Raw genomic sequence first — 17,779 nt, forward strand, 5'->3', positions numbered from 1 at the left:
AGTCTCGCCGCCCGCGCATCAGGTGCTGGGTACTACGATGTGCATTCTCTTGAGGCCACATGCTCTGTGTTGTCTTCCTGCGAGCCTCTGACAATGATGGGGTTCCTTATGTGACCCTTGGATGCTCCATGTGCTGGCCAGGACCCATCCGATTGGTACTCCGGATTACAGGACGGGGCTAAATTGATGGGGACCGTCGCCGCACCGAATGTGTTCAACAACTACGACGGTGCTACGTAACTGGCTTTGAACCATCAATCGACGAGACCCTGCATCTGAAGTCGATAGGCCATTGACGTGAGCTCCCCTGACCGCCTGCACCAATTCGAAAGAGCCAGGTATGCGCCAGACAAGAAGATGGAGTGAGGGGGGGGTGAGAGGGGCTAACTAACATCCACCATGATCCAACCCCTCATCCCCTTGGGTCTCTCCCTCTCATTCTCTCGTCCATCCACTTGGATGTACCCCTGAACTACCTCTTTAGAGCCACGCCCGAGACGACAACAAGCTCGAGCATGTGCCCCAGCCATTGGCTCACGTACTGCCTAGACGCGGGGTCTGTTGATCTCGTAGCTGTGAGTGCGGCTTTGCTATACACGGTGGGGGCTTGTAGCCTTGCCGGCTTGCCCCAACCACCCTCTCTCCTGATGGCCGATAGACAGCCGAATACTATGTCATGTACGTGATGAGACATGGTTCAGCTGGCAGGCCACTCAGCAGGATGCCGGAGGGCAGGCAAGTACATGTAGAAACGTCTGGAGGCAGAACTAAACTGCTATATTACTCGCGCTTCCCCATGTATGTGCAGCCGAATCAATGGCCCCTTTCTTCTCTTCTTCTTTTGCTGTCATATTGTGTCGTTTCTGAACTGTTACGAGCGTCTTCAACATAGCGCCCGTTTCTTTCAACAATACTACACCTCGTACCCTGTTGTATAACATGAGAGAGTACCATGGCTTTTCCTGTATGCCTAAACACTGCTGCACTCCTCCTCTACTCGCCCTCCCCCCGTCTCCTCGTCCCCTACCCGGACGACAGTGATTGCTGACGGAGTGCATGCTGCTCTCACTAGGGTGGTAACGTTTTGCCCTTTGGCAGTGACGTACAACCTCTTTACGCTGGAATAGCAGTTGCCATCATCGGCGGTCTCTGCATCTCCAAGATCTCCAGCAACAGGTCGGACAAGAAGAATGACGAACCCAACGGACTGATCAGTTCCTTCTTCCTCTTCTTCTACTCGTCCTTCATAAAGCCCCACCAACCCGACAAGGGCAACCAGCGGGATGCCCTCGAGAGCTTCTACAAGAAGCAAGCTGGGGCATATGATTCCACGCGCAAATACCTTCTCCGTGGCCGTGAAGACATGCTTGCCCTTGTCTCGGCTCAGCTCAAGGCTAAGCTAGAGGCTTCCGGAAAGGAGAATGAGAGCCAGAAGCGCATTTGGATCGACGTAAGTGGCCTCCTATCCCACTACGAGAGCTTCCTGGAAGAACCAGATCAAGCTATAGAGAGAGAGAGAGGGACGGAGAAAGAAACGGGGGGGGGGGGGGATAAAAGGGAAAGAAAATACTGACAAGCCGCCTCTAGATTGGCGGGGGTACTGGCTGGAACATCGAGGCCATGTCCGAGTTCGTCAATGTCCCCGAATTCTTCTCCAGCATCTACCTTGTCGACTTTTCTCCCTCGCTCTGCGAAGTGGCCAGGAAGCGTTTCGGGAGACTTGGCTGGAAGAACGTCATCGTAGTCTGCGAGGATGCGAGGAAGTTCCGCCTCGAGGACTACGAGCCTGACATTGCCATCGCTGAGCACCTCTTGCAATCCCCGTCTCTAAGCTACCTCAAGCCGCGTCCCGAGCACGGCGGCGCCGACCTCATCACCATGTCTTATAGTCTTTCCATGATTGTAAGTCGCATAGCCCCTGTTCATGCGGTTGTGGGCCGACACGCAGACTAACGCCTGCTGCGTTACTCAAGCCCGACTACTACTCCGTCGTCGACTCCGTCGCGTCTCTGCTGTCTCCTCACGGTATCATGGGTGTCGTCGACTTTTACGTGCAGAACAAGGCGGATTTCGCCTTCCGCAACTATACCGGAGGTCTTGTGGACCGTCATGTCAACTTCATGCCTCGAAGCTTCTGGCGTTCGTGGTTCGACCTTGACCGTGTCGGTCTGGAGTCCAGCCGCCGCGACTATCTCGAGTACAAGTACGGAACGATTCTCAACTTGAACCAGCGCAACAACTCTCTGGGCTTCATCCCCTACTACGTGTGGGTTGGATGCCACAGGAAGCCCTTCTCATCCTCCAGCCTGCCCCACGAGATTGTCGAGCGCATCGACGCCTTGGCCACCGAGTCGCCCTACTTGTACCCCATCAACCCTGCCAAGCAGGGTGATGCTCTCACACGCGCTATCGAGCGATCTGCTCCCGAGATTCGGTCCAAGGCCTTCCTGACGGCCGTGTCCAACCTGTCTGCCAACCTGCCTCTTCCGGCCTTCTTCTACCAGAATCACCACTGGCGCATCTACTACGATGACCAGCTTCAGAAGCACAAGCAGTTCAACGACGAGTACATCTACGCCTTTACCTGGGAGGACACACGTGTTGACGAGAGGATCCTCAACCTCGGACCCGACGACAAGGTGCTGGCCATCACTTCTGCCGGTGACAACATCATCTCGTACCTGACGCAGAGCCCTGCCCGCGTCCACGCTGTCGACCTGAACCCGACCCAGAACCACCTGCTCGAACTCAAGGCCGCCTCGTACGTCGCCCTGCCCTACGAGGACTTCTGGTGCATCTTTGGCGAGGGCAAGCACCCGGACTTCCGCAGGCTGCTCATCACAAAGCTCTCCCCCCACCTGTCCAGCCGTGCCTTCCAGTACTGGATGAAGAACAGTCACGTCTTCCATAACAACAGCGGCTACGGCCTGTACGACACCGGAGGTTCCCGACACGCCATCCGCGTCTTCCGATGGGTTTCGCGCATCTTTGGTCTCCAGGGCGTCGTCAGGAAGATGCTTGATGCCCCCACGCTCAATGAGCAGCGTGAGATCTGGCGCGGCAAGATTCGCCCCGCCCTTTTGTCCAAGATGGTATGCGATCTGGTTGTTTCGCAGGAGTCGTTCCTCTGGAGCGCCTTGGGCGTTCCTAAGAACCAGCTGGCCATGATCGAGGCCGACCACGCCAAGTCCTCCGTTGTGTGCGGGCCCAACCCAACGGCCAAGAAGTCACGCTCCCACGCCATCTGGCACTACATGGTCAACACTCTGGACCCCGTGGCCGAAGAGACGCACATTGCCAGGGACAACCCCTACTACTACGTCACGTTGGCCGGCCAGTTCTCGCCCAAGTGCCAGCTCGACTACCTGACGCCCCAGGCACACGCCAAGCTGTCGCGCCCCGGCGCCCTGGATGGGCTGCGCATCCACACCGATGAGCTCGAGGAGGTCATCTCGCGCATCATGCCGGGCACCTTGACTGTCGCCGTCATCATGGACAGCATGGATTGGTTCGACAAGGGTTCGTCCGCGGCGGCCGCTCAGATCAGCAAGCTCAACCGCGCCCTCGCCATGGGTGGCCGCGTCCTCCTGCGCACCTCGGCGCTCGAGCCGTGGTACGTCGAGGTCTTCAAGGCTCACGGCTTCGAGCCCAAGTGCCACGGTTCCCGCACCGACGGGGCCTGCATCGACCGCGTCAACATGTACGCCAGCTGCTGGGTCTGCACCAAGATGGCCAACCTCGCTCCCCCTACTCCCGAGATGGACTCTATCACCGGTTCCGAGATGCCGTCTCTGACAATATAAGCCTCGAGGTCCATCACCTCGCAGAATCTCTCATCGACCCTCAAAGTCTCACGCACAAAAGGACAGCGGAGGGTGACCGTTCAAACGTTTGCCACTCATGGGCTTGGGTGTACAATCAGATGTCGAGCCACGGTGAAGGACCACACAGATATTCACCTGTACAACCAAGGGGTGTTGTAAGCTCCGCCAAAGATAGCTGGGGTGTGAAGGGGGACCCAGATAGCAGATGACGTACCCAATATAAGTGACAACCGATACCGCAGTGTAAGAGGATGATTTCGAGAGAAGGGACTAATGAAAAAGGGAAGAAGAGAATTGAATTCCCCCACACGTAGAGCAAGCCCGTTGTGCGTAAAGTGATTTCAAACATGTTAAAAAAATAAACAAGGTATGTATTGACCCTAAATGTACCGACAAAGAAAATGAAAGAAAATCTATACAGGCTGTATTCACAGCAGCTTCGTTCAAGCCTTTCATCCTGCGCCCCCCCTCCCCCTCTCTTGCATCTCGAGGGGGAAATAAGAGAGTGTGTAAAGTTGAATGTCGAGAATGAGGACATAACAACAATGGTGGTTTCATCATCCATGACTGACTGATGCCTTTTGGTTATTTTTTCCCCCCTCTCCTCTTTCATGATTTATAACTCGATTGACTTCTCCCCCCCTCCCCCCCTCCTCCTCCCCAATGTTGCCCTCCCGGGAAGATTAATCTATGCCTTCCAAATACGCTTGATAGTCTCGGTGACACCGACATCGTTGGTCTCAAACTCGTACAGACTGACACCGACAAGGAGGGTGGCGGCGTTGAGACTCCACCAGAGGAACTTGCGCAGGTTGGGAACCTGGGCCTTGGGGAAGTAGTCGATGATGACAGACTGGAAGCCCATGTGGGAGTGGATGAGGACGGTGCCGCAGAGGAGGGCGTCGAGGGTGGGGTTGAGTGAGCCGGCGGCGAAGGGGGCCACGCTGAGGGGGACAAGACCGGCGGCCAGGAGGCGCTCGAATGCCCAGTGGTAGGAGCCGTGGGTGGCGTCGGGGGGAGGAACAGGGGCAGGGTCGTTGACTGTGATTAAAGAAGGGTTAGCCGTTTTGGTGGGTTACGGAACGATGCAAATATATATATATATATATATTCAGTTGATTCGACCGGGAGTTTGCGCGCGAGCGCACTCAGCAAAGGGAGGGGGGATAGGAGGAGGAGACATACCACCGCCGATAATCCGTTCTGTTCTCAAAGTCAGTAAAATTGTATGTATGAACATCAGAGGGCGCGCATGATGAGACTAACGAGGACCGGGTGGGATAATGGCCGAACGCCTAGCGGACGTGTGGAAGGCTGTGGCAAAGGCGCTGCGTGACACACCGGCTGAAGAGCGCAGCAGGGTGGCGGGACGGACGATTGAGGAGGCCATCTTTGCGTGTGTGCGTTTGTGCGTGTGTGTGTGTTTGAAGGAGACGGAGCAAGAACACGTTTATGTGGTGGTTTTGGAAATCCCGACGAGAAGAAGGATGTCGTCGGGGAAGGCAAGGAAAGGGAACTGTCAGATGTTGAACGGAGAGACCAAGAGAGACCAAAAGCACAATGAGGTATTGCCGAGGATCTGGGATAATCAGCGTCTCGCCATTCGTCAGTCCCATCCCGAAGGGACCCATCTGCACAGGAACTGTCGGGTCGCAGTATCATTCTTCCGAACTACCATCCTGGGCTTTTCTGATTGGCTGTTTATTTCGAGATGGAGCTTCGCTCAAACTGGCTGGACCCTTTTTTTTCCCCTACGGAGTACGTGGTCTGTGCTTTGGGGGAGGGAAGAGAAAGATACTTACTAGTACTGTCTTGTCTCTGTCTTCATCTCAACGCGTCTGTGCTCTCCCCCGACAACGACAACGACATTCGACATGGCCCCGCGAATGGCGATGCGCAGCTTAGCTGCTCGGAGATGCACAAACTGTCTCGTCGCCGGACGATACCCCGGTGGCAGCATCAGGGGCATCTCGACGACGTACCTCGACAAGGTGGACGAGGGTGAGAAGCGCTGGAGGGAGCGCGCGGAGAAGATTCAGAGTGGCGAGCTGCCTCATGTATGGGACCTCCTGGCCGAGCGTGGCTATATAAAGGACGTGGCAGGGTAGGCCATCTTCACCGACAAGTTCTCTTATCCTTGCCTCTGACACTGGACCGGACTGACAAGATGAGAAAGAAACCCCGACAAGATTAAAGAAGTCATGCGCATCAAGCGCATGGGCGCCTACGTCGGAATCGACCCGACGGCCGACTCGATGCACCTCGGCCACCTCTTACCCTTCATGGCCCTCTTCTGGCTCTGGTTCCACGGTCACCCGGCCGTGCTGCTGCTGGGAGGCTCGACGGCCAGGATCGGCGACCCCACGGACCGTCTGGAGAGCCGCGAGATTCTGTCCAACGCCGCCATCAGCAAGAATATCACAAAGCTTCACTTCCAATTATCGCGCCTGTGGACGAACGTCGTCCACCTGCGCGACAAGTACGGCTACCAGGACGATTGGGCCGCCAAGAAGAACCTGCTCAACAACAACATGTGGCTGGGTAACTTGACCCTCTATGACTTTAGCAAGAGACTGGCACGACACATGCGTATGGGACCTATGCTCAGCCGTGAGACGTACGTCTTCTCCTTCCCTCTCCTTCATCCCTGCCCCTCCCCCCTCTTTCCTCGGGTCTTCTGGTGCGCTTATGCCAGAGAGAGAGAGAGGAGAGAGAGAGAGACAAGAGAGAGATAGCAGACTGACAGAAGGACAAAATTTCAGTGTCAAACGGAAAATGACAGAAGGTGACGGCATGTCCTTAGGAGAATTCATGTACCCTCTCCTCCAGGGCTGGGATTTCTGGCACCTGTACAGCAAGCAGGGCGTGCAGATGCAGATTGGCGGGTCCGACCAGTACGGCAACATCGTGTCAGGCATCGAGGTGCTCAAGACGGTCCGCAGCACCGAGGAGGCACCCCACTTCGCCATGCCGACGGACTGGAAGAACGAGCCGTTTGGCTTCACGGTGCCGCTCCTGACGGACTCCTCGGGCGCCAAGTTTGGCAAGAGCGCCGGCAACGCCATGTGGCTGGACGAGTACAAGACGTCGCCCTTTGACCTGTACGGGTACTTTATGCGCCGGCCGGACGAGGAGCTGGACAAGCTCCTGCGCCTCTTCACCTTCATGCCCACCTCCCAGATCGAGCAGATCATGGCCGAGCACCGGGCCGACCCGGCCGCCCGCGTGGCCAACCACCACCTGGCCTTCGAGGTGCTCTCGCTCGTGTACGGGTCCCAGCGCGCGCTGCAGGAGGCCCAGCAGCACCAGTTCCGCTTCGGCGGGAAGCTGCCCCGCATCGTCAAGGAGCCCGTTGCCGAGACGGGCATCGTGACGCCCAACACCGCCCCCCGCGCCGATATCAAGCTACCCCGCTCCGTCATCGACATGTCCCCCGCCAAGATCCTCTTCGCCTGCGGCCTCGCCTCGAGCGCCAGCGACGGCCAGCGCCTCGTTGCCAAGCAGGGTGCCTACGTCGCCGGTCAGCCCGGTCAGGACCGCGGCCTCGTCCCCGGAAACCTGTCCTGGACGCCCATGAAGATGTGGTTCCCCGGTGACACGGCCAAGTTTGTCATTGACGAGAAGATCCTCATCCTGCGCAAGGGCAAGCACAACGTCCGCATAATCGAGCTCGTCACCGACGAGGAGTGGAACGAAAGCGGCAACGTCTACCCCGGCCAACCCTTCACCGGCACCCTCCGCCGCGTCGTCCAGAAGATCAAGGAGGAGGCCGCCGCGAGGGGGGAGGAGCTGACGGATACCGAGATTCGCCGTATGCTCAAGGACTCTCAGGACTCCAAGTCGACTCGTGTCGCCAACAACCCGGGCATTGAGCTGCCGTCCAAGGCCGAGATGCGTCAAAAGAAGCAGAAGAGGACTGGAGCTTAAGCCCGACGAGAAGAGGGTGTGACGAAAGAGACTAAGAAAAAAAGGGGGGGGGACTAGGAGTCAACGGAAATCTCCTCCCCCCTGTGTAACAATTATCTGATTAGGATTTTACTGTGGGGGGTTTTTTTGGTGGTTGAGGGCTTCATTGTTGTATAATAGTTGTAAATGATTCAATAGCCGCTATATGTACATTAGAGGAGTAGGGATGAAGAAGAAGAAAACGAATACGATCATTATAGGATACCATGCCATCATCGATAGAAGAGTGCTAGATCCCCCTTAGGGACAGGCAGAGTCTTGAGCTTCTCCATGATCTCGTCGTCGGTGAGGTGCTGCTCCGTGACAATCTGATCAAAGTGATGGCAGCCGTCGGTGTACTTCTGAAGAGGGTCGCCCCCCTGGACGGGCCGCGACTGCCCCGAGGCGAGCGAGGCGAGGTACTGCTTGGAGACGACGTACTTGTGGACGCGGTAGAGACAGCCCTTGATGAGGCCGAACTGGATGAAGCGGCGGACATCGATGAGGCGGAGGACGTCGAGGCCGGCCTCGCGGTGAGACCAGAGCCATTCGAGGACTGTCCGGCCCGGGACGAGCGACGCCATGAGCCGGATGAGGTGATAATTGTCGGGACGGCGGGCGGCCGTGTGCGAGACGTAGCCGGCACACTCGTCCACCATGCCGTCGACGTTGCGGATAAAGTCGTGGATTCCAGGGCGGGGGGCGTAGCAGGCCGAGAAGAAGAACATGTCGAGGAGGATGATGGTGTCGTAGTACAGCAGGTGGCGGAGCGCGGCCTTGGCCAGGTCCAGAGACACCGAAGCCGCGTGGGCGATGCGCCGCACATCCGACACCCCGTCAATGTGCGAGATGACTTTCTGCATGGTCAGATCCCAGGTCGGATCGACAATCTCGGAGAACTTGGTCTTGGACACGGGCACGTGCCAGCCCTCGACGGCCGGGGGGTTGCCGTGATGGGGAAAGAGTTTCATGTTGATGGTATTAGCTTCGTCTGTTTGTCCGTGTCAGCCTCGTAACATTGTGGTCAGGGAAAGCCAGAGAGAGAGGAAGGGAGGGAGAGAAGGGGGGGGGAGCGAGGGGAGCATACCAACAGGGATCATGCATTCGCCATAGTTGTTGAGGTCCTCCTTGACAATCTCGAGCAGCCCCTCTATGGGCCTTCTCTCGCCGTCGCCACCGGGGAGCTCCACCACGGTTGCCTCGTTCTGGCTGAGATACTCGTTCTGCTTCTCCATCTCGGCAAAGGTCGTTGCTATGCGACGCACGACGGGCTCGTAGGGGAGCTGGTCCACGTCGGACTCGACAATCAGGCCGAAGTTGAAGATGAACTCGTTGCGCTTGTACTTGGAGTGGGGGATCACCACCGGGTATCCGAGGACCGTGTACTTGCCATCGGGCGAGTTGATGGTGATGTAGCGGTTGCAGAAGGCCTGGCGCGGGATGATGTACTCCTGGAGGACATCAAAGTCGACGAGGGGAGGCCGCGCGGCGGCGGCGGTGGTGGGAGGGGGCACGCCGGGGCCGTCATTGTGGAGGATGTGGTGGTTACTCTTGGCGCTGTGGGTGTTGGCCGTGATGCAGCCTGAGGGTGACTGCGCGACGATCCTGGGTCCTGTGGCCGCGGAGTCATAAGTCCATGCTGTCCCTGTTTGGAGGATCGGAGGAGGTAGCTGTCTCGTAATACTTACCCTCTTCGGGGAAGAAGCGTGCGTAAAATATGCCTTGGATCATGATGGCCGTGGCATGCTGGTGTTTGGCTACGATGGCGGGGTAGTCGGCGTTCTTCTCATACTGCTATTACTACGTATCAGCAGCTCAGCAAAGTCGGAGTCTCCGGTCTCCTGCGTTCTTCCCTCGTCTATGGGGAGGGGAGGCAGATGAAGATGTGGAAAGGCTCCTCCCTTGTGAACTTGTCCCATAGATGATGGTCTGTACATGTACAGATTACATGCACGCTATCAGTAGGGGCAGGCAAGCGTGATATCATTGTAAAACACCAGGCGAGAATATGGCCAAATACATCACCGGTCCTATGAGACGGGTTTCCTGAATAAATGGTACGTAACCCGTCAATGTATCGACGCGGCATGGTATAATTTATCAATCCTCTCTTCTTGTCCCGTGATTGAGTGGTCGACTGTGTTTTCGCAGAATCGGATGGACGTCCGTCGAAGACTATAGGGTAAGCTAACGGGACAAGAAATATGCGCGGCAAGGAAGGAGCGACCCGAGAGAACATGACAGACTGACAGCATTTTCCTCTTTTCTCCTCTCCTCCTCCTTCTTCCTTTTCTTCTTCTTCTTCTCATTCTTGTTGTTGATCTCTGTTCGACTGCATATGCATCCGAGTTTTCCCTATTCTTGTGCGACGCCCCAATCATCCATTACAGCGCACGATTTCTCGGCTTCAATTGCAAGCCATTGAGAGCGGGTGGCTGCAAGTATCTAGAGTAATAGATATTACTCGTACGGAGTACAGATTAGTATCACAGACCTTGGGAACGCACCGTAAAAGCTCCACTGGCCAGTGACGCCGCCGCCCCGCCACCCTGCTGCCCCTCCCCATCCACTCATCTGCCGCTGTCTGGTCTGACAAGTCCGCCGGCCCCTACGACAGTCTACGGGCAGTTCTATCTGTTGCAGGTACTATCACTGGCCTCAGTCTATCCTGTGAATCTTGACTCGACAGCGAGACTTTCCAAAGTCGACCGACGAACCCTTCTCCCCTCCCCAACTCCGATATACACTCAACCGACGACCAGCACGCAGTCGACATGGCCGACAACGCCGATTCGAGCGGCGACGCTCAGATTACCTTCAAGGTCAAGACGTCAGGCGACAGCACCCACACCATCACCATGGCCGAGTCGGCTACCGTCCAGGAGCTCAAGAACAAGCTTGCCGGCGACGATTACGAGAAGATCCCTGCCGAGCGCCAGCGCCTCATCTACTCGGGCCGCGTGCTGAAGAACGACGACACCCTGGCCACCTACAAGATCAAGCCCAACAACACCATCCACATGGTCAAGAGCGCTGCCAGCAACCCGTCCCAGACTCCCAGCACCGGCACGCCGGTCCCGCAGGCCGTGCCTTCCAACATGGCCTCTGGTACGGCCAACAATCCCCTCGCCGGCCTTACAGGCGCTCGCTTTGCCGGCCACCAGATGAACCTTCCGGGAATGGACATGTTCGGACCCGATGGAGGCGTAAGTTTTCTCTCTCTCTCTCTCTCTCTCTCTCTCTCTCTCTCCCCCTTCTCTCTCCGTATCACAAGACCTCCATTCGCCCGTCGCCCGGACACGTACTGACAGACGAGATCGACAGATGGGACCACCCATGGACGAGGAGCGCCTGCAGCGCATGATGGAGGACCCCAACGTCCAGCAATCGATGAACGAAGCCCTCAGCAACCCTGACTTTGTCAACATGCTCATCCAGTCGAACCCGATGCTCCGCAACCTCCCCAACGCCCGCGAAATCATCACGTCTCCCTTTATGCGCCAGATGATGACGAACCCGTCCATGATGAGCCAAGCTATGCGGATGCAGCGTAGCATGAGTGGCGGGAACCCGGCCTTCCCCGCTCCGGGAGCCACCGATACGACGCCGTCGGGCGCCCCCTCCAGCAACGAGCAGGGTCAGCAGCAGCAGAACCCGTTCTCGAACCCGTTCGTGCCATTTGGCGGGATGGGCGGCGCAGGGGCCAATGCGATGCCTGACCCGGCACAGATGGCCCAGCAGCTGCAGTCGCTCCAGTCCCTCATGGGTGGCTTGGGCGGCTCCTCCGGTGCCGGCAACGCGGGCGACGCGACCTCGACCTCGACCTCGGGGGTTGATGCGACACAGCAGCAGCAGCAGCAGCAGCAGGGCAACCAGGCAGCAGCCAACCCATTTGCTGCCCTGTTTGGACCTCCCGGCGGCGGTCTGGGCGGTATGGGCGGCGCCGGCGGCGGCCAGGCCAACAACCCGTTCGGCATGACGCCCGAGATGATGCAGCAGATGATGCAGATGATGGGCGGAGCCGGTGGTGCGACGCAGTCACCGCCCGACAACCGACCTCCCGAGGAGCGTTACGAGGACCAACTGCGTCAGCTCAACGACATGGGCTTCTTCGACTTTGACAGGAATGTGGCGGCGCTGAGGAGAAGCGGAGGAAGCGTACAGGGTGCCGTCGAGTACCTGTTGAGCAACTGATGGAGCGGACGGAGAGAGAGAGAGAGAGAGAGATGGGGTCTCAAGTAGGAGAATTGGTTTATTGATTCCGCATTCTTCTACCATACCAATAACTCATCGGATGTTACATTATCAGGAATTTGGCTGTGTGGAAGAAAAGGGAGCAACTGTGGCATCGTGCTTTTTGAAGAGGGCATCATCGACGATTCTAGCACGAGGCAGAAATACATGCATCGCGATGAAGTCCACTGCAGCCTGCTAGTCACTGTAAAATATACTAGCAGTAATGATTGGCATCACGTCGCAGTGCTAAGCAGTAGTATTTGGCCACTCTGCCGTAGACTCCGTGGTGGTGCCACGGTGCCACGGTGCCACGGTGCCGATGGAGGTATTATTGTGGTAATGATATCATGTACGTACTCTCCAGTCTTGCTCAAAGCTGGGGAACCCCGGTCAGCCAAAAAAGTCGAGCGGAGAAGGGACTCAGGGAGGGAGAGGGAGCCTCGGCATCTCCAAGGAACGAAGAGCCGAGCGGACCACAGTCGTCATCTCATCCAACATCGACACGGACACCGCAGTCTCACCGATCAACGTATAGTGCATGAAGGTCTCAACCGCTGCACCTGATTGATCGATATACGCACATCATCCTGAAAAATTTCCTCATTCCACAATCTGAACAATCGAACTAACTCATCATGCGCGGCATCCAGGTCAAGCAATACGTCAAGGTATGCTAGTCTCTGAGCCTCTCTCTCCCTTCCACGACCCTATATTAGTACTGCCTCTTCCCTACGGCGGCCTCGAAACGAATGGTTTCGTTGCTATCTTGAAGAAGAAGGAGGAGGAGGAGGAGGAAGAGGAGGAGGGGAAAGAAAGGAAAAAAAAGAAAAAAGGAAGAAGACTTGAAAACAACAACAACAATATCCAAACTGAACTGACAATCATAAAAGGGCCCCCAGGACCTCACAGTCACGGATCTACCTGAACCCAAGCCCGAGAGCAACGAGTACCTGATTCAAGTGCACGCCGCCGCCACCAACTTTTTCGACATTCTTCAAGTTCAAGGGAAATATCAGCATCAGCCTCGTACGTCCAACTCATCCCCGAGCTCTAATCAGATTTTGGTGGGGGTGGAATGGGAAGAAATCTGATTGAACTGGCCGACTTTCTAAAACAACAACAACACAGCTTTCCCATGGATCGCGGGAATGGAATTCGCCGGCACAGTCTTGTCTGCACCTCAGACGCAAGGACAAGGACAGCCGGCCAGGTTTCCCGTGGGAGCACGCGTCTTCGGTGCCTCCCAGGGTGCATTCGCCACGAGGGTGTGCGCGGCCGAGGCCAACCTCCTCCCCGTTCCCGACGGGTGGTCTTTCCAGGAGGCGGCAGGGCTCTTCGTCACGGCACCGACGAGCTACGGTGCTCTCGTCGTGCGCGCCGGCATCAAGAAGGGTGACGTTGTTCTCATCCACGCTGCAGCAGGTGGAGTTGGACTCGCAGCTGTTCAGGGTACTTTCTTTCCTTCTCTCCTCACCCTCTCCCCACTCCCTCCCTCCCTCCCTCTCTATATATACGATACTACCATCGCTCGGGATGAGAGATTCGCTAACGCCCCTCACCCATCACCCCCTCACCCCTCGCCAAAAAGTGGCCAAGGCTTTCGGTGCAACAGTCATAGCGACGGCCTCGACTGCCGCGAAGCTCTCCGTGGCCCGCAAGTTCGGCGCCGACCACACGGTCTCGTACGACGACGGCTCCTGGCCCCAAAAGGTCAAGGATCTCACACCCGGCCGGAAGGGAGTCGACATAGTCTACGACCCCGTCGGCCTGGTGGACGCCTCGACAAAGTGCGCCGCCTGGAACGCGCGCATCCTCGTCGTCGGCTTCGCCGCCGGCGCCATCGAGCGCGTCCCCACCAACAAGTTCCTCCTCAAGAACATCTCCCTCGTCGGCATCCACTGGGGCGCCTACGCCGGGAACGAGCCCGAGACCGTCGCCCTCGTCTGGAGGGGCATCATGGATCTCGTCGCCCGGGGTAAGCTCAGGGGCACCGAGTATACCGGGCACGAGTACGTCGGGCTCGAGAGCGTCAAGGATGCCCTCGTCGCGCTGGGCAGCAGGGGCACCTGGGGTAAGGTCGTCGTCAAGTTGCCCCAGGATGGTGGCAGCAAGCTGTGAGGGACTCGTGTGTGGAGAGGATCTACACTGTTGATAGTGATATATAAGCATCGTTTGCTGGTCGGCTCTATTGCTCTCTCTCTCTCTCTCTATCCCCCCCCCCCTCTCTCTCTGTTCCTTTCTCTTTCTCTGTTCCTCCCTCCCTCCCTCCCTCCCCCTCTCTTCTCTCCTTTTGGTATATGGTAGAGGATATTTCATAGCTTCATTCACTTTCACGTAACAGCGGTAACGTTTTTCCCTTACTCCATCTGGCTCGCCACGGACCGGAAATCATCCATGCACTGCTTCTCCACATTGGCAGCCCACTGCTCCTCAAATACTGCCTCGCCGCCGATCCGTGCCACCACGGCCTGCAGCCTCTCCCTGACGAACGCGTAGGCGTGCACCGTGTGTACCGGGTCCCGGTATGCCGACTCGCGCATGGCCACAATCTTGGGCGTGTCGTATTCGCTGGCCTCGGCCGCCGCGCTGCTCCCGTAGATGAGGCAGTCGGTCGCGTTGGCGGCCCCGTCCTGCAGGTCCGAGATGACGTTGCTCCACATGGTCAGATAGTCCTGAAGCCTGGACAGGGCCAGCTCCTGCATGGGCGACGGCAGCTCGAGAAGCCGCGTCAGGCCCAGCAGGTACAGCTTCTGGTGCTCGATGTGGTCCATGCCGTGGAGGTGGCTGAACCACTCGGCCGACAGCCAGCCCCAGACCTGCTCCAGGCTGCCAAACGTAGTCAGCATCTGCACGAAGAGGCCGGGCTCCGCCAGCGCCAGACGCGCCAGTATCGCCAGGTAGTCGCCTTCCGTGATGGTGTTGAGCTTGCTGATCCGCCGATTGGGCCCCGTCGTCTGGTGCGCCTCCCACGCGTCGTGCAGGTTGCCCAGGATCTTCTTCATGAAGCCCGTCTCCACCAGGTCGCGCATCATGACCGACATGCCTTCGGAGCCGCCCATGTCCACCGCCGTCCGGATCAGCGTCTCCACGCACGCCGTGGCCGTGCGCACCTGCTCTCGGCTCTTCGAGTCAAACACGCCCATCAGTGCCGTGATCGTCGGCCGCCGGAGCTTGTCCTCGAGCAGAGCGCCGGGCGACAGGGCCACGTACGACTCCAAAACCGTCAGTGCCGCACCTGCCGTCACGGACGCGTACTCGAGCAGCGGGAGGGCCATCTCGGCGAGACCGACAATCTCGGGCGCCAACGGGGGCGAGCTCTGCATGAGGATAGCATCCCACAGCTCCAGCGACTCGTCAATCAGGTGGATGTGCAGATCCGAACCGGGACGCACCGCCTCGGAGATCAGAGGCACCATGAGATGCTGGTAGCGCTGCGACGAGCTGCCCATGCTCATGACCAGGGCCGAGAAGATGGCGATGACGGCCTGCTTGATCATGTACTCCTCAGTGCCCGAGGCGTCCCACACGGCCGGCAGGTTGGACATGAGCTGGTCGCCAAACTGCGAAACCTGCTCCTCCATGCGTGTGACGATGATACGGATCGACTCGAGAATGGCCAGCTTTGTCTCGTCAATCTCGACGTTGCGGATCAGCGCCGTCAGCTGCTCCAGCACGTCCGACGTGTAGGGCAGGAAGGCCTCGACGCTGAACCCGAGCTCGTCGGCGATCCACCGGAGCACCCTGGCCGCCGTGATCCTGACGACCAGATCGTTGGACTCGTCGTCGGGATCGAGGAAGTGCCGGAAGATGTGGTAGACGATGGGCCGGCTTCTATCCTCGAGCTTGACGGGGGCCCACTGGCTCAGCAGGATGGCGATGCGCCGTCGCAGCACCCTCTGGAGGTCTCCGGACTTCTGGGCGTCCTGCGCCACGGTCGAGGCCAGGAAGGTGTCGAAGTCGAAGACGTTGACGACATGGGCCGCCGACAGGCCCATGGCCGTATACACAGCCTCTTTGGTGGCGATATCGGCCTGGGGGTTCTGTGCCGTCTGGAAGTACTCCATGAGAGGGCCGATGAGCAGGTCTTTGAAGTTGGTGAGCAGATCCAGGAAGAGCCTCTCGGCGCATGGCCTGACCTGCCACTCGTATGCGTCGCCCTCGGCCTGCTGCTCCTTCTCCCACTCCTCCGCGTCCTCGTCCCAGGCCTCGAGGTCGGATTTGCGGAAGATGAAGAGATATGTGATGATGCGGTTGACGATGGCGACGACGAGTTCCGGCTTGAAAAGCTCGTTCCTGATCATCTCCTTGGCGGCGGCCTGGTCGGCCTTCGTCTGGGGGCTCCGATACTTGAAGGTCTGGACGGGCTGGAAGCCGATGCGCACGCAAGCACGCAGCAGCAGCAGGCCCTTGACAGCCAGCTTCTCCAGGAGGGGACCCTCCGCCTTGGCCTTGGCACCGCCGGATGACGAGCTCTGACGGATGCCGCCCGAGCTGGCGAAAACGTCGGAGAAGCTGGCGACGAGATCCCAGTAGGCGTGGACGAGGGCCAGGGTGTTGGGGAGGACGGCAAAGCTGACGGCGTGCTGCTCGGCCATGTCGATGTGCAGCTTGGTGAACTGAAGAAGATGGCCGCCGGCCAGTTTCTGGAAGTGCTCGGGGGGCAGGGACGGCCCGTCGCCGCCGACCAGGGACAGCAGCTGGCCGAACTGGTTCTGCGACATGGCCCAGAACTTGTCGACGGTGGCGTCGGCGTGCGGGTGTTCGTAGCCGACCATGGCGAGGCGGCGGAGGATCTTGAGGGCGACGAGGCTGTTGGACATGGCCTGGTAGGCATCCTGCTCGCCGCCCTGGCTGCTGGACAGGAAGTCGATACCGAGCTGCGACCTCTCGGCGTAGATCTCGGTGAGGACGTGGAACATCTCGGGCGTGACCGACTGCAGAGCCGTCTGGGACTTGCGCAGGCGGGCCGAGCCGAGCTCCTTGACGACCTGGAGCAGGATCTGCAGGGTGCCGAAGAGGTGCTGCTGGTCGCCGGCGCGCGACGACCGCAGCAGGGACATGATCTGGGCCAGGGCGTCGGGCCACTCGGCCGGGTAGTCTATGCGCACCACCTTGGCGACGACGAAGGCGTTGTGCTCGGCCAGACGGGAGTCCTGCTCGCCCACGGTGCCCTCGAACAGACGGGCGCGGATCACATCCTTCTCGTCGGGCTTGATGCCGTTCTTGACCTGGGCGTACTGCCGCCAGTACTTGTCGATGCCGTTCTTGAGCTGGATGACGGCCTGGAACCGGGGTTCGAGCGGTAGGGACCTGTCAAGGTATACGGCCTATCGTTTTGGAGGAGGGGTCAGAAGAGAAGAAGGAACGTCGTCATGGGACTGGACCTGACCGGCGGTCCATCGGTGTGTGCAGGCACCTACCTGCAAGGAGCTGTAGTACCCGGGATGCGTCTCCCACGCCGAGAGCTGCTGCTCCGCAGCCTGACGCTGCGCATAGTCCTGCGCCGTGGTAGCCAATTCGAGAGCTCGACAGAGGTCCTGGAAGCTGAGCGGGTTGGCGCCGCCGGACACCTCGATAGAGAAGCTCATGGCTGTCTGCTTGTTGGCGGGGGGGGGGGGGGGGGGGGGGAAGAGGGAAGCCGCCTCAGCGGCCCGCAGGCTTGCGGTGGGCTGTCTAGAACTCTGTTTGACGAGCCCGGCGAGGTCGGAGGAGGATCTGAACGAGTGAAGGTCTGTCTGGGTGGCAGCTGCTCCGAGGATTCAACATCGGACTTC

The 17,779-nt window shown here is 58.5% G+C and overlaps 7 protein-coding genes across 7 annotated transcripts; 4 read left to right on the forward strand and 3 right to left on the reverse strand.

Annotated features, from left to right (window-relative positions):
• Positions 1-1,072: 1,072 nt before the first annotated feature.
• On the forward strand, positions 1,073-3,803 carry GMORB2_3865 (betaine lipid synthase; the record flags this gene model as incomplete). Its single annotated transcript, XM_035465841.1, has 3 exons — positions 1,073-1,450; positions 1,588-1,902; positions 1,974-3,803. Coding segments are annotated over 3 exons (2,523 nt in total), but the record flags the coding sequence as incomplete, so codon positions are not given.
• A 709-nt stretch (positions 3,804-4,512) lies between these two features.
• GMORB2_3866 (succinate dehydrogenase (ubiquinone) membrane anchor subunit) lies at positions 4,513-5,214 on the reverse strand (the record flags this gene model as incomplete). The annotated part of the gene is made up of 2 exons (XM_035465842.1): positions 4,513-4,865; positions 5,091-5,214. 2 exons carry the CDS (start codon positions 5,212-5,214, stop codon positions 4,513-4,515), a joined length of 477 nt encoding a protein of 158 aa, XP_035323679.1.
• Positions 5,215-5,698: 484 nt separating this feature from the next.
• GMORB2_3867 (tyrosyl-tRNA synthetase) lies at positions 5,699-7,751 on the forward strand (the record flags this gene model as incomplete). Its single annotated transcript, XM_035465843.1, has 3 exons — positions 5,699-5,928; positions 6,001-6,365; positions 6,628-7,751. The coding sequence occupies 3 exons, from the start codon at positions 5,699-5,701 to the stop codon at positions 7,749-7,751; spliced, it is 1,719 nt and encodes a 572-aa protein (XP_035323680.1).
• A 251-nt stretch (positions 7,752-8,002) lies between these two features.
• On the reverse strand, positions 8,003-9,500 carry GMORB2_3868 (nitrogen permease regulator 2-like protein; the record flags this gene model as incomplete). Its single annotated transcript, XM_035465844.1, has 3 exons — positions 8,003-8,760; positions 8,857-9,381; positions 9,458-9,500. 3 exons carry the CDS (start codon positions 9,498-9,500, stop codon positions 8,003-8,005), a joined length of 1,326 nt encoding a protein of 441 aa, XP_035323681.1.
• Positions 9,501-10,543: 1,043 nt separating this feature from the next.
• GMORB2_3869 (ubiquilin) lies at positions 10,544-11,963 on the forward strand (the record flags this gene model as incomplete). The annotated part of the gene is made up of 2 exons (XM_035465845.1): positions 10,544-10,975; positions 11,094-11,963. The coding sequence occupies 2 exons, from the start codon at positions 10,544-10,546 to the stop codon at positions 11,961-11,963; spliced, it is 1,302 nt and encodes a 433-aa protein (XP_035323682.1).
• A 677-nt stretch (positions 11,964-12,640) lies between these two features.
• On the forward strand, positions 12,641-14,123 carry GMORB2_3870 (NADPH:quinone reductase; the record flags this gene model as incomplete). The annotated part of the gene is made up of 4 exons (XM_035465846.1): positions 12,641-12,673; positions 12,896-13,031; positions 13,134-13,454; positions 13,594-14,123. 4 exons carry the CDS (start codon positions 12,641-12,643, stop codon positions 14,121-14,123), a joined length of 1,020 nt encoding a protein of 339 aa, XP_035323683.1.
• GMORB2_3871 (uncharacterized protein) lies at positions 13,551-17,593 on the reverse strand (the record flags this gene model as incomplete). Its single annotated transcript, XM_035465847.1, has 3 exons — positions 13,551-14,127; positions 14,367-17,332; positions 17,426-17,593. 3 exons carry the CDS (start codon positions 17,591-17,593, stop codon positions 13,551-13,553), a joined length of 3,711 nt encoding a protein of 1,236 aa, XP_035323684.1.
• Between the last annotated feature and the right edge of the window lie 186 nt (positions 17,594-17,779).

Source organism: Geosmithia morbida (genome assembly GCF_012550715.1).
Source record: "Geosmithia morbida isolate 1262 chromosome Unknown scaffold_2, whole genome shotgun sequence".
Classification (NCBI taxonomy): domain Eukaryota; kingdom Fungi; phylum Ascomycota; class Sordariomycetes; order Hypocreales; family Bionectriaceae; genus Geosmithia; species Geosmithia morbida.